Below are 15,163 nucleotides of genomic sequence, written 5' to 3'. Positions count from 1 at the left end.
AGTCGTCACTCATCACATCCAACAGCTTCCCGATATGTGAAAGAGAATATATAGAAGTAGGGTGGCCGTTGGGTTATTTCTGTCAATCATCTCAGAGATTCTCAACATCATTTTACCCTGAGGAACAATAATCAGGGAGACAGAGTCCTTGGCCCACAGTAATGGGGGTGTCTGCTCATGCCCCTCCCCCGCTTATGAACCATCCTTTCGAAACTTCAAGCCCCCCACCCAGGCTCTCACCTCACATGGTGCTGCACTCCTTCTATACGTGACCCACCCTCAGCCCATCCAGTCCATCCTCCGGTGTCTTTCTTCTGCCCCAAATCCTCTTCCCCACCCCCATCTGTGTGGTTAACGCCGACCTCCCCCTTAGCTCTGAGCTTGGGTGTCATTTCCTCCGGGAAATCTCTAGCCTCGCAGACTGGACTGGACGCCCTGCTCCGCACGCCTGTGCCTCCACCATCAGAGCGGCGAGTGCTCTTCATCGCCCGTTTCATGGGCTCTCTCCGCCCCACGAGGTCACTAGCTTCCCAAAGGCAGGTGCTGAGTCTGCCTTGCTCACCATCACGTACCCAGGCGCTGCAGATATCTGTTGAGAGGACTGCTAAAGCCTATTCTTTATACAGTGGTTTAAATCACAAATGAACTCAAAGTTTTAAAAAGCCAGCAGGCAGAGAGTAGGGACAAGCTTCTTGTTGACAAGAGCTTCCTGGGACTTTGCCTTGCCATCCCTAGGATGCTTATTAAAAGGGGCCTTCACTGACATCTCTCCGGATGGTAGCACTGAAAGCTTTAACCTTGGACCCGGCAGAAACAGCTTTGCCTGGGCACTTCCTGGTAATTTACTCCATTAAATATAGCCTGCCAAGTTGCCTGTTTTTGCCTTTCAGGTTTTATAAACACCCTTTGCAAGAGCCTTCCTAATGTGCATTTTCCTTCTGGGAGTGGCAGGAGGATGGTGAATGCAGGGTCAGGTCAACTAGGTTCTGGTCCTGGATTAGACATCAATTATTTGAGCCTTCATGGGCAAAATTGCTTTACCTCTTAGGGCCTCAGTTTCCTTATCCATAAACTGAGGTTGCTTGCCAGTATGGTCTTGCTATGGCAAGCAGGTGCAATAACAAGAGGATATATAGGTTTTAAAGCCAGAAGAAGGGGCGCCTGGGTGGCTCAGTTGGTTAAGCGTCTGCCTTCAGCTCCCGTCATGATCCCAGGGTCCTGGGATCAAGCCCCAAGTCGGGCTCCCTGCTCCACATGGAGTCTGCTTCTCCCTCTCCCTCTCCCTCTTCTGCTCCCCACTCCCGTTCGCATGCTCTTTCTCAAATAAATAAATAAAATCTTAAAAAAAATATAAAGCCAGAAGGATATGCCTTTGAATCCTGGCTCTCCCAACTGCCATTTAGTTCCTGTAACTGAAGACTAATTACTTGGAAATTCTCTGTGGCTCAGTTTCCTCTGCAAATATGAGTAATAATGGCAACAATAAAAGCTGCCCTTCTCTCTAGCACCTTAACCTGCATTTTTCCCCCATAACATTTATTACTAATGGGTAAGGTTTTGCTTGCCTAACCAATGAGTACACTTGGTAAGAGCACTCTTCTGTCTTGTTTGTTACAGCATCCACGGCCATTAGAAGTGCTGGAAATGTCATAGGTGCCCAGAAGCTATTTCTTGAATGCATTTGTACATTGCCCACATGTAGATTATACCCCTAGAATCCATCCCGGCACATGGAAAGCCTTTCAATAAATGACAGTTCTTTTTTGTTAATCTATTGGTACAAATATTTGGGCTCCAGACTCCAAACATTTCGGTAAGTGATGCAATTAGTGTTGTAATCGAAAATGTTCCGGATTGAACAATCCAAAGCAATAATGAGGAAGACAGTTCTCATAAAGTTACGCACACCTTTTATAAACAAGTTTTAGCTCCTTCCAGTCAACAAAACTGCTTGTCCTCTGACCACGAGAGAGAATAATCTGAACAATTTCCCGGGTGATCTTTTTCCTCTCTTTGTCAGGGAGAGTCGTGTACCATTTCTGCAGCCGTAATTTCCCCTGTCGACTGAAAAGCAATATGAAATGTATCTAGAACAAATAAAGGACAGAGAAAAATAGAACTTGATCAGCTAAATCATTCTACATTGACACTGGAAATTAAATGGCAGGGTTTACAAATGATAATAATTCTGAACAAATGAAAAAATTCTCACCAGCATGAAAACTATCTTATCTGAAAATTACATTTAACCCATCCGAGAACAAAGAAATGTGTGAATCACAAACAGGGCTTATTGATATTAGAGGGAAAGACAAGAGTTTAAAACATTATTCCTTTTTGGAGTCACAAATTTATATAGGCAGAAAAATATAGAGAGGAAGTATGTAACTCTTTTGAGAAAACAGTAAAATCTTCCTTCACAAGGCAGAAATAAAGTGTTAATAAGAGTGGAAGAGTTCACTTTAAAAATTACATCCCAGTTCCATATCAAAACTATGGCAACATAATGATAATAGAGGGGGAAGAAAGGAGAGAAGGGAAGGAAAGGAAGATAAAGCACTAGCAAGGGTGAGAAAGCAAGAAAGGGGCTACATTCTCAGTCTTTTTTTAAATAAAAATTGTATATATTGAAGGCATACAACAGAGTGATCTGATATACACATCTATAGTGGAGAGATTACTATAATCAAGCTAATTAACATCTCATCTCCTCACACGGTTACCCTTGTGTGCGTGTGATGACAGCCCTTGAAATCTACTCCCTTAGTAAATTTCCAGTATTCAATCCACTATTATTATCTATAGTCATCATCATGAACAGCAGAATTCTAGACTTATTCATCTTGTAACTGCAACTTCGAGCTCTTCAACAAATATCTTCCCATTTCCCCCACCTCCCCACTCCTGGTAATCATGGTTCTACTCTACATGCCTCTATGACTTTTAGCTTTTTAGATTCCACATATAAGTGAGATCATGCAGTATTTGTCTTTCTGTGCCTGGCTTATTTCATCGAGCATGATGTCGTCTAGGTTTATCCATGATATCACCAATGACAGGATTTCTTTCTTTTTTATAACTGAAAGTATTCCATTACACACACACACACACACACAAAACACACATATACACCACGTTTTCTTTATTCATTCATCTATCAATGGACACTTATGTTAATTCTGTATCTTGGTTATTATGAATAATGCTGCAATGAACTTGCAAGTGCAGACATCTCTTCCAAATTCAGTAGGGGTGAAGTGTGTCATGGAGGGGAGAATGATATATACTAGAAGCCAAGATAATTAATACTCTAAAAACTTTTTTTTTTAAGATTTTATTTATTTGTTTGAGAAAGAGAGAGAGCACAAGGGGAGGGGAGAGGAAGAGGGAGAAGCAGACTCCCCACTGAGCAGGGAGCCCCAGGACACAGGACTGGATTCCAGGACTCCAGAATCATGACCTGAGCTGAAGGCAGATGTTTAACCAACTGAGCCACCCAGGCACCCCTTTAAAAACATTTTTAAATAAAATATTCACCTCCTTTTACTGAAGAGGCTCGGCTCTGAATATCAGGGCATAAGTCATAAAAACTCACTAGGTGGTGACATCTGAGGACCAAAAGCAACCAGGCTCTTTCGTCAGAGCTCTTCCTACCTCCAAACTATAGAATTTGAGGTCTTCTTAATAAGGTTATATTCTGTCTTAGAAAGAAAACATCTCTTAGAACAAGGACTTGAGGACCCAGACATCACAAGTGAGGAGAAAGCAAGCGCGAAAGCTCATCCAGCAACTTTAAGAAACATCACCCTCAGTCTGGAATTTTAAATATCTGCTGAGAACACAGCATTTTCTAATATACCCATTTCACTCTCAGCACAGGTATAAATAATTCAGTAAGGGAACACAGTCACTGCTTTCTAAGAATTAAATTGAGAAAGGTATTTCTACTTCCAAGAAGAGATCATCCTAAAAGTGACATGCTAAAAGTTCAAGGTGGAAAAATAAAATAAAATAAAAGTACAAGGTGGAATGGTGATAGAACCATAAAACCTCAGGATCTTGAGAACAAGGCTCAGCTTTAGATCGTCACCAATGGATAAGTCTATTCAGTCCAAGTCTAGCACATGGTCAGACTTTCACTAGAGAAATGAAATCCACCCATTTTCTTAGTGTTCACTTTGCATTTCCTCTCAGAAAATGTTTTTCTTCCCATCTAACCTAAAACTCTTCTGTTATAGTTTAAACCAATTTTCCTTGATTTTATCCACAGAGTATGTTAAAAGACAGGATATCACCACCCCCGGAGTAATAACTCTACACATATTTGAAGACAGCCTTTTAGGCTACCATGAATCGTTTTCCTTCCAAGAGAAATAACCCTGGTTTCATGTTGCCTTCTTATTGGTTCTATTTCCAGGTCTCAAAATCATCCCTGTGATTCCTCCCAGATTTCTCCACAGGCTAAGTGTTACTTTTAATTGAGGGCATTCCGATCAATATCCAAAGTTCCAGTGAGAGGCTGGAACTAGGGGTAAGTTTCATCGTAGATTACTTTCTAGTTTTTCTACCTTGCCACATTCTCTCGAGATCAGGCGCCTCCCTTCTTAAATGTGGATCAACAATGTAGGACCATGAACGAAGAGCAACTCTTTATTCTAACAATGAGTTCAAAGAGAAAGGGTGATCAGGAACATGATACACACATCTGTAAAGCCCACATAAAATAGAGAAATATGTTCTAAATTCAAAAGAAGCACCAAACTGATTCACATTTATCCCATAATTGCCTTGCATAAGACAGTGTTGAGAGATTTAGCCCTCTCAAGTTCGCGCTGAGACAGAACATGGCTTGTGTTTGTGGAGTCTGGTGTCTGTCACGCCTTCAGAGTTAACGGTGTGGCTTGAGAGAGCCGGCAGAATGAATTGTAGTGACTCACAAGAGTTCATCACCTCTGGCAATTAATTGTATCCAATTTATCAGTTTAGTCATTCAAGGCATATTTGAATAATGTGTTTCAAGAGGTTAATCAAACACCCTTATTGATTAGCATTAGCTTGAGAGTAGGAGAAAAGCAATTGGAAGGGTTTTTTCAATATTTACAAAGAGCCAACTTACATTCAAGTGATGTCATAAACAAACTTCATCTGACTTCAGAAAATAACACCCAGACCTTCCCCTTCCATAGTACTGCTGAGACAAGAGGAGTAGTGGGGAGGCAGACTGGTAATACCCTTCTGGAAAATGCTAACTCCAGAAATAACCATAAAATCCAAAGAAGTGTGTTGAGCAAGGCTGACTTCTTATTTAGCCCAAATGCTTTGGCTTCAGGTGGACACTTAGCTTCACCAAGATCTCTCAGTCCTATTCCAGAAGCCCTTCCGAGGTCTGATGCTGTACCAGATGATCCTTTAAACCGAAATAACATCCGGTTAATCCAAGCATTCTTTGTCCTCACAGTGTCCACTAGTATAATCTTTGACCTAATTGGGTATAGCCCAGATTTGTCACTTTCACCCAGAATGCAAACCACTCTGGGCATTTTCATAATTTTATTTCTGAAGCATGTCCAGGGAGGTACCCTTAGGCCTTCGCAGGAAGCACAAAGCAGACCAATGCCAATCTACTTAGCCTGCTGCTGTGAACCAATGTTAGCATTCTCCTTCTCATTAAAGATAAAAGGTGAAAACATCCAGGAGCAGCTTTGGTTCTTAATGTTTGCAAATCTCTCTGCCCCTGAGTCCGGAGTAGTCGACCCACAACTAGCTTCCAAGAAGAGAGGTATCCAGGAACCTTTTCCACCTCACGAACCCCACCTATTCAGGCCTGGCTTGTATTTCAGGATCTGAGCTGCAAATATAAACCCACAGAATATGTTCCTTTCCTCCAATTCCATCCACTTGACAGGTCCTTCCTCTGGCACCCTGTAACCCATGATACATCACTTAAACAACACTATTGCTAGAGTCCTCACCTCCTTAGCCCGTCTTCCAACTTCAGCAGCCACTCTACAAACTCCCAACCCAGATCCCAACCCAGATCAGCCCAGCCACTCTCATCTCTGATTCTCTACTGACGCATCAGCACCCCTGAGAAAAACCGCAGAGGCCTTCGCAGATTGGTACTGCTCTAGGGGTGTGAGGTCCAGCTCAGTGAAATCTCGAGTGTTACTAGGAAACTCTCCATCTACCTCTTCACGTGAAAGGTTGCTAAGCAACTCCCCCTTCTATTCCCCACAGGGCTTATTGCAAGTCACTGCCAAGCCCTCCTATTCCTTACCTCCATCCTTACTCCCTGACCCTGGGAAGATAAAAGTCAAGAGGATAAAAATCATCACGCAGGATTTCCTTAGCTCCTCCCACACCTGTACACACCCACGTGCACAAACTGTCACCCATCCCCACCCCCACCAACGTACTTTCTCCCTATGTCAGAGAACACAATATCATCGTCTCTCCTGGCTGTCCACCCTCACTTGTCTTCGGGAATGTAGTTTCAGAATTCTGACACTGGCCCTCCCTTCTGAGACTCCTTACATGTAGATACTGGGTAACTCTAAGTCTCTCCCATGTTTAAAAAACAACAGTCCTCTCTAGAATCCCAACTTTGACTCTGCCATCAGTGTCAAGAGTCCAAAAAGCGCCCATACCTTTTGACCCAATAAGCCTACTGTTTAAATCTGTATTAAGGCTGTGCCTTAAAATGCAGATAAACATTTAGGCGTTAATGCTTACTGTAGCTCTTTATAGTAACAAACAACAAAACTGTAAACTACCTAAATTACCAATAGAGAAATTTTTAAATGCTATTTATTAAATGATTTCAATAAGTAAGAAGGCCTACAGTATAATGTCACATTAAAAAAATATATAAAAAGGTACATGGAGTATTACAGCAACAATTTAAAACTATACCTACATAGACATTATATAAAGGAAAGACATGAAATTGTTCATAGTGTTTATCTTGGAAGAGTGGAATTATAAATGTTATTTTCTTCTTTGTACTCGCCTGGAATTTCCCAAATTCATATGCATGATTTTATAATTAGAAAAAAAATGCTAAATGAAAAGAATACTAGCAAGTTCAATAAAAATCAGTCAGCATTCTATCTGAAGGCCAAATAGTAAGTAAATGTCAAAGTGCTTTCAACAAATAAAACTATACCTCAAGGAGATTGCCTGCTACTCGCTACTCAAGAGATCCTGCAGACAGACAAAGGCCCCCTTACCCCTCAGGAGCTCATAGCGGGTGTCCTGGCCATGGGACTATGCCTGCATAAGGACAAGGAGGGTAGGGAAAGAATATGCAAAAATGGTCATTGTTGCCCTACTAAGATGGGGGCCCTGGTAGTTATTTTTCTGTAATTTCAAAATAATGCTATTTAATTCTGGCAATGAAGTAAAGACAGGGAGAGTGAGCAAAAGTATGAACTAATAGTTTAGGCTTTATTCACATTAACCAGAGCATTGCTTTTATAACAGGCTGACAAACTCAGTGCATCACAATCAGCATATATTTAATAAAAAAGGACAGAACAGAATATAGCAGAGATATCATGTATATTAAGGGTGTGTGTTTCAAGAAACTTGTTCCTATAGCACATACTTACCCTGGGCAGTAGCATAAAGTGCATTTCTTGCTATTGGTTGTGGCTACAAGAAGGAGAGGAGGGAGATGAGGATATGGGGAAGAAGTCAAGGACAAAGATACTGAGCCTAGTGAAGAGGTCGTCCACAATGAGGTAAAGAAGCAGAGAAAAAATACATTTATGCAAAGCTAGTCAGTAGGGAAATGTTAACAGAAAAAAGCAGCTCTTTATCCAGTATTAATACTGAAGTTCTTAGAGAATGCTACTCTTAGAGAAAGACTACTCCCATTAACATAACTGTTTCCCCAGTATGAGAAGCCACCATTTGGAATGATCTCCAGGTGTAGCAAACCATGACATCGTCAACAGGGAGAAAGCCAACTTTTAGGAAGGGCGACATCAGGCCAAATAACTAAGTCTGCTTGTGAAAAATAGAAAGATTCTCTCTTCAGAGTAGGAATGAGCTCACACTTCTTCTCTATGCAGACAAACTAAAGAAGCAAGTGAAATGGAGGAAAATGCCTCCCTCTGTCATGGGTGTGACGATGCCCTTAGAACAAACGGGAAAAATACACCGCTGGATGCAGTTAAGAAAGCAAGGACAAAAGAAACTCCCAAACGCCCTTCTCAATCTGAACGTTTCTCCAGAATCATGTCCAGTTCTATTCTTCGCCTATAACAGGGACTCAATAAATATTGGTGGGACTGCTGAATTTTGAGAAATGGCACCGAGCCCTGTAATAACAGTCGAGCAGAGAATTGGGTTTTCTATAAGGCTTAGAGAACATTATGGTTTTTCTTGAGATGACCTTTTACAAGCCTGGGGTTTTATTGGGCATCCTAAGTTTACAAGTGGAATTACATCTCTCCAGATGCAATAGATGAGTTCAGCACTTGCATCCCAGATCTTCTGGCAGCTCACCCTGACTGATTTAACAGTCCTCCGGCCCACAAACGGTGAGATGCAGCTACTGTTTTAGAATCAATTATAAAATTATAAAAGTGTTGCACACAACTGGTCTGGGCACTCATTCCTTCAGAGCTACACAGTTTGTACAATCACAGTATTCCTCCTCCCTCTAAGCCTGCTTTCAAACCTGCAAGACCATCCCTCCACGGCTGCTGCTTCTCCAGCATCTGAGAGGCTTCTGGAAGGTGAAGAGGGGTATCCACTGCTTCTTTACCAGCCAGATGTATTTCCCTGCTTATGGGGCTATAGCCATAGAGAGCTCGCTCTTCCACAGGCCAAGCTATCTTCCCTCTACAAAGGCCATTTGCTTAAGTCTTTAGGGAGATTCTCTATTTATAGATTTTTACCAGCCTGCCCTGAGTGGAAATAAGATTTGTTGGATGATACTTTCACAAAAGTCATTTACATAACTTTTTAGGATGAAGGTTCACGGACAATCTGTCAGTCCTCTAGCTTAGTGACCCTTTGAAACAAACCTGTCACACACCAGACATTAGAATTATACTTCTTCAAAACTTGTTACACGCCACCCAACCAGAACTGTGTATCTCAACCACTGTTTCAGATTACGTCCAGAGTATGCTATGCCTTCACCATCGGCGAACCCAAATTTGGTTAAGGGAAGGTATCACCAGGCCGGGCCTTGGGGGGCTGCGACATCCCACGCAGAGCCCAGCGCAGAGTAAGCGCTCAATAAATGTCTGCAGTTGCCAATCGGACACCCGGGAGTCCGCCCACTTACATTGCCGTTCATCTTCCCTGAGCAACACATTCTCTGCTTCCTCCTTTGGAACCTCTGGCACCCCATCTATTTTCCCTCACCGCTTCCCACACTGGGACGGAGAGAGCCTCTGACGGGCATCCCGCAGGGACACGGAGAGGCCTTCTGTTGATTCTTTGGGTAATCATAAACCACCCAGTTTCTGGCCGACTTAACTTGCTACCTACTCTCCTCGGTTACCGTCCCAACCCTCAGATAATGAGTCTGCCCCAAAGACAAGTCCAAACTTGCCAGTAAGTCATTCAGAGCCCCTTTCTTTCTCTTGACTGCTGACCTGCGGCCTTCTGGTCGTGTATCTAATTCTCTCCAAGTGCTCGATCAGGCGTTTACCTCAGGCTTCCCTGTTTTTTCACCTATGTGTGTCTGAGCCTCCAGTTGCCTTTTCCACAACTGAGTAACGGCAGTTCATGCATTAATTCTTAGCGTTTGCCTTCTCTCTCTCCCCGCTAGGGTGGCAAGGGTTAGCAGGAACCATGGGGCAGGTGTGGCCCTCAACCAGCCATCGGCTCCCCCCTCCAGGCCCTGTGTCCTCCCCTATGAAACAGGAGAGCGGGGTCACATACTCAAATACCTTTCACAGGCTGGGCACAGAGTCAGGTAACCTTTCAAATAAAGGTAAAAGTTCAGGGTAATATAATAGGAGGTAAAAGAAACACAGAGAAACGGGAAATCGCAGGTCCTGACTAAAGGGACAGGCACAACTCAGCCACACTAAGGTATTGCCAGGAAAAAAAATATCAGCCAGTATTGCTGGGTCTTCAGATGGTTTTTTTCCAAAGCCGAAAATCTGGATGATTATATAAAATATTGGGGTGATTTTAATGTTGGCAATTAATATTAATAATAATACTAACAAAATAGTATTCAAGCTAAGCAAAGCACGCTGTGATGGCTGTGGTCTCGAAGTGCATTTGGGCTGCAGGCCTCACGTGACACTGCTGAGTTAGGGGGACAGCTGAAGCCCCCTATTGTATTAATGTCATTTTGTAGCATTCGGGCACGCAGTGGATTTCCTTTTCTTGTGATTTCTCAGTCTGTTTGAGGAAGCAGCCCTCTGACCTGAGAACCTTGCTTCCACATCTCAGCCCCATATTACTGTCAAATCCCTTGTGAATCAGAATCTCCTATTAACTTAATTCATCAAATTGTATAGGTTTCTTTTCCTCAAGATTTCCAGCTCTGGTTTCTGTTTCTACAATAAAAGAAGATAATACTAAATGGAAAGTAAAATCCACGCCATCTCAGAATCTCACTTTTGGCTCATTGTGTCAGCCTTTTCCTGAATTAAATATACTGAAAAGCAGCTCCATCAGCCAACATCTTTCCATTCTTTTCCTGATCCTTGCACACCATCTGGTGGCAGAACGGTCTACTTAGAACAAGTGAAATGCCTAGGGAAGAAGGCATAGCGCCAGGCCAACGAGGTGAGGAGGAAAGAGGAAGAGCATCAGAGGGGCAGCAAGAGCAAAGGAAGAAAGGAATGAGATCAGAAACAGAAGTTACAGGTAATCCACAAATTAAAGGACTAACTGCTGAGAATTAGCCTGTGACCACCTATGTACAACTTTAAAGCTCCTTCTGTAAACAAAATTTCTTATAAAACCATCTGTATCCATCTACCTATACTGTAGGGCACAGCAGTGTTTACTGGACGGGAGGGAGGGAGGGAGGGAGGGAGGGAGGAAGGAAGGAAGGAAGGAAGGGCCTCCGGGCAACAGCACTAGAGGACAGGACAAGCAGCCTATTGTGGGTTGGAATGCATCACCCCAAAATTCATATGTTGAGGTCCTGCCCCCCAGTAGCTCAGAACGTGACCTTGGTCACTGCAGACGTCATCAGTTAAGATGAGCTCATCCTAGAGTAGGGTGAGCCCCTACTCCAATGGCAGGTACCATTCTCAGAAGGGGAGTTTGGACACAGGCACGCGCACACAGACAGGATGCTAGGGGAGGATAAAGGCAGAGGTGGGGGTGATGCAGCAGAAGCCAAGGAATACCAAAGACGGCCAGCAAACCCCCAGCAGCTGGAGAAAGGCATGGAACAGAGTCTCTTCGGGTCCCCAGAAGGAACCAGCCCTGATGAAACCTTGATTTGGGGCTTCTAGCCTCCAGGACTTCGATAAATTTCTGTTGGTTAAGCCAAACCATTTGTGGTCCTTTATTACAGCAGCGTGCCCGTGGCTTTCAATTTTGTCTTTTTTTTTTTTTTTAATCTCAAAAAGCATCGCTGCTGTTTTCTATGCCATTACAATGCACATCATAAAACCAAAGCATCTACATTCCAAAGATAAGGTGGGCAGATGCCATTCGACTCTGCAAATATTTATTCTCCGTCTACCACAGGGAGGTATTTAAAACGAAATAATCCCTCATTCCTGGACTCACAAAATGCTGACATTAGAAAGGACAACAGAGCAGCTTCGGTGCAAACCCTCTCCTCTGAAGAGGAGGAACTGCAGACCCACAGGGCTCATGGCTGGCCCCTCGGCTGCGTCACTAGTAAGCAGCAGAGTTAAATCGAGCTCCCACCTCCCAGACCAAGGCTCTTCGCACTCGTGCCTTCAACCACTTTTTGTTTTCCAGCAAAACTAAAATTACGACTCTTCCTCATTTTCTCTGTGTATGCAAATAATTATAACCAAGTGAGTCTTACGCTCACACCAGAGACCTACTAAAAATGGTTGAATGCTTTGCATGTGCTAGTCACCACGCTAAGCACGTTACATGCAACACCGCATTTAGTCCTCAACAAAATGTTATTATTGCCCCATTTCGTTGACAAGGAAACTGGGGCCCCCAAAAAGTGAAGTACTTGCTCCAGGTCAATCAGCTAGAAGACTCCAGAGCTGGGCTGGCTCTAGAGCCCACCGGTTAAGTGGTTATGTGGCATCGGCTCCTTTTAGGGAAAACAAGTCCCCTGCATTGGCACCAACTGGGCCGGCTTCACCACTTTTAAAGTCACCATGATTTTGAACCACCCTTTGTAACTAGAAGGCAACATTTTTCCATGACTGCTTGAACCCTGTTTAAAGCAATTTTAAACCACAAAGATGTTATCAATGGTGAACAAATAGGTCTACCAGCAGCCAAGTTTCTTTTTTTTTTTCTTTTTTAAAGATTTTACTTATTTATTTGACAGAGAGAGAGACAGCCAGCTAGAGAGGGAACACAAGCAGGGGGAGCGGGAGAGGAAAAAGCTGGCTCTCAGCGGAGGAGCCAGATGCGGGGCTCGATCCCAGGACTCTGGGACCACGCCCTGAGCCGAAGGCAGACGCTTAACGACTGAGCCACCCAGGCGCCCCAGCAGCCAAGTTTCTTTTGCTTTTTGTAAATCACTGACGCTCAATGAAGACAATCCACCCCAGGTCTCAGATCTCTATCCTCAAATAGATCGTAAGTGAACTTATAGGTCTTCTTCTTTCAGAAAGCTAAAGCTTTATTCAAAGTCAAATGCAGCCAGTTGATTTTTTAATTTATATCTAAGATGAGTCAAGAGGAGCCAAAAGGGCACACAAAAGTTAGGGGCTATTCTGTGTATAATACCCCAATTTCGTGAGGCGGTTTTAGTGGTACTAAATATTACCTCTCAGCATTCCATCTGTAAGTGCTTTTTGCTTCATGTAACAATTAACTGGCTTTATCCTAACAGCATGACACCTAGCATGCGGGTGGAGGTGATGGGTCCGGCCATATTGTGTACTCAAAGAAAAGTGCTCTTGTAAAGTCCCAGGACGGCAGGTCACGTATTGCCACTGGGGTGAAAACTGTATCCCTGAGTTCAGGACACATGTGGGAAAGTTGATGTAACTAAAACAAGAGAGAAAGAGCCAGGATGATGGAAGTATTAGCTTCAGAACACATTTAATAACAAGTTTAATTTTCCCAGCCTTTGCAAGGTAGAACTGACAGCAGAAATGTGGAATGCAAGGCTGTCACAATTCAAATTCAAGCAGAAGGCTGAACTGTGTCCTACCCTATCCTGCATCTCCCCTTCCCAGAGGCTAAACAACAGCCCTTGAAAAACAAAACGAACCCAACAAAAGACCCAAAAACTCTTATGATGAGAGCCAGGTAAAGTCAGACATGCAGCGCCTCCCAATCGATGCCTAGGTTCACACTCCTAAATTTAGGTCCCACCCACGGCTCAGGCATGACAGGACAGCCATCAGGCAGTGGCTGAGCACATGTCCCGAACGCTCTAATTAGTGGCTGTGGATCGGCGCTGCCAACACGGAGGTGTAACCGCTAATTAACGTCACAACGCACGTTCAAGTGAACACGCCCACTTTGCCAATGCCGTCATTCCCTTTCTCCCAGTTTTCCAGCTCACTGACTCCAAACTACCGGATGACAGAAAAGACCAGGATCTTCTGGGTCACATGGAAGGAAGGGAAGTTTTTAAGTAAGGATATTCATGGTAAAATGTGTTTGTATGTCCATCTCGAATACCAAATCTTAGGAAAAGACTTAATTCTGCAGCCGTGTTGTAGGCCATGGGCATTTTGGTGCTGGTAAGTTGAAAATCACCTTCAGCCAGCACCTGAAATTATACAGCCTTGAAATGTGTACAACTATAAGTCAAGTAAAAAGAGTCCGTGAGAAAATATTCATGGAGAAACCACCCTAGAAAGAACTTGCCTCTGCGTAGCCCAGCGAAGAAAAGGCCAGCATTGAACAGAAGCCTTGACAACTTGTCAGTGGGCTTAGGAAGAAAGAAATAATGACTATTGTGACTTTACAGGTTTATGCGCAATTTTCCTGAAATACTTGTGGAGATTGTGTTTTCTACCATTAAGTTCACAACAGACAGTGCTACGCTTCTAAAGTCAAGACAAAAGCATTTAGTCTCAAAGTTTATTCTGCCGCATAAGTGATCCATTAGACACTTCCGACGTGTATCCAATACCATTCTAAATTACTTTAGGGTAACGGTGCGTGGTCAAGTACATGCTAATACCTTATTGTAGTTCAGAAGTCCATCTTCCTTCTTATACACATCTTAAAAAAGAAATGTAGTTTGGAATACTACTCGGCCATAAAAAAGAATGAAATCTTGCCATTTGCAACGACGTGGATGGAACTAGAGGGTATTATGCTAACTGAAATAAGTCAGTCCGAGAAAGACAAATATCACATGATTTCACTCATATGTAGAATTTAAGAAACAAAACAGATGAACATAGGGGAAAGAAAAAAAAAGAGAGGGAGGCAAACCATAAGAGAGACTCTCTCTCTTTTTAAAAAAAGATTTTATTTATTTATTTGACAGAGAGAGAAAGAGTGCACGCAAGCAGGGGTAGCAGCAGAGGGAGAGAGAGAAAGAGGCTCTCCGACGAGCAATGAGCCCGGTGCAGTACCCTCGGATCATGACCTGAGCTTAAGGCAGACACTTAGCTGACTGAGCCACCCAGGTGCCCCCATGAGAGAGACTCTTAACTACAGAGAACAGACTGGGGGCTCCTGGAGGGGAGGTAGGTGGAGGAGGGGCTAAATGAGTGATGGGTATTAAGGAGGGCAGTTGTGATGAGCCCTGGGTATTGTATGTAGGTGATGAATCACTAAATTCTACTCCTGAAACTAATAATACACTATATATATATATATAGTATATACACTATATATGTATTCTAGTTAGTTAATATATATAGTTAATATAAGAATATAAGTAAAAACTTGAAACAATAAAAAAAATTTTTTAATGTAGTTTAGTTTCTCGTAAGCTGATCCTTAACCTATTTTGCTTTGAAGTTTCAATGAGTTGAGGTCTTCTTTTCCTGTTGCTTTATGCTTTTTACCCAAGCAATACACACAATTTAGTTATAAT

At 43.0% G+C, this 15,163-nt stretch overlaps 1 protein-coding gene across 1 annotated transcript in view; it reads right to left on the bottom strand.

Annotated features, from left to right (window-relative positions):
* AP1S3 (adaptor related protein complex 1 subunit sigma 3) overlaps positions 1-15,163 on the bottom strand; it is a 52,774-nt gene that overhangs the window by 14,999 nt on the left and 22,612 nt on the right. The window contains exon 2 of the mRNA XM_040639845.1: positions 1,909-2,087. Within this exon, the coding sequence (XP_040495779.1) occupies positions 1,909-2,087 (179 nt within the window). The remainder of the gene's footprint in view (positions 1-1,908; positions 2,088-15,163) is intronic.

The sequence above is a fragment of the Ursus maritimus genome, unplaced genomic scaffold (assembly GCF_017311325.1).
Source record: "Ursus maritimus isolate PB19 unplaced genomic scaffold, ASM1731132v1 scaffold_1, whole genome shotgun sequence".
Classification (NCBI taxonomy): Eukaryota; Metazoa; Chordata; class Mammalia; order Carnivora; family Ursidae; genus Ursus; species Ursus maritimus.
Note: the sequence above shows the minus strand (reverse complement) of the source record. Positions and strands in the feature narration are given on the sequence as shown.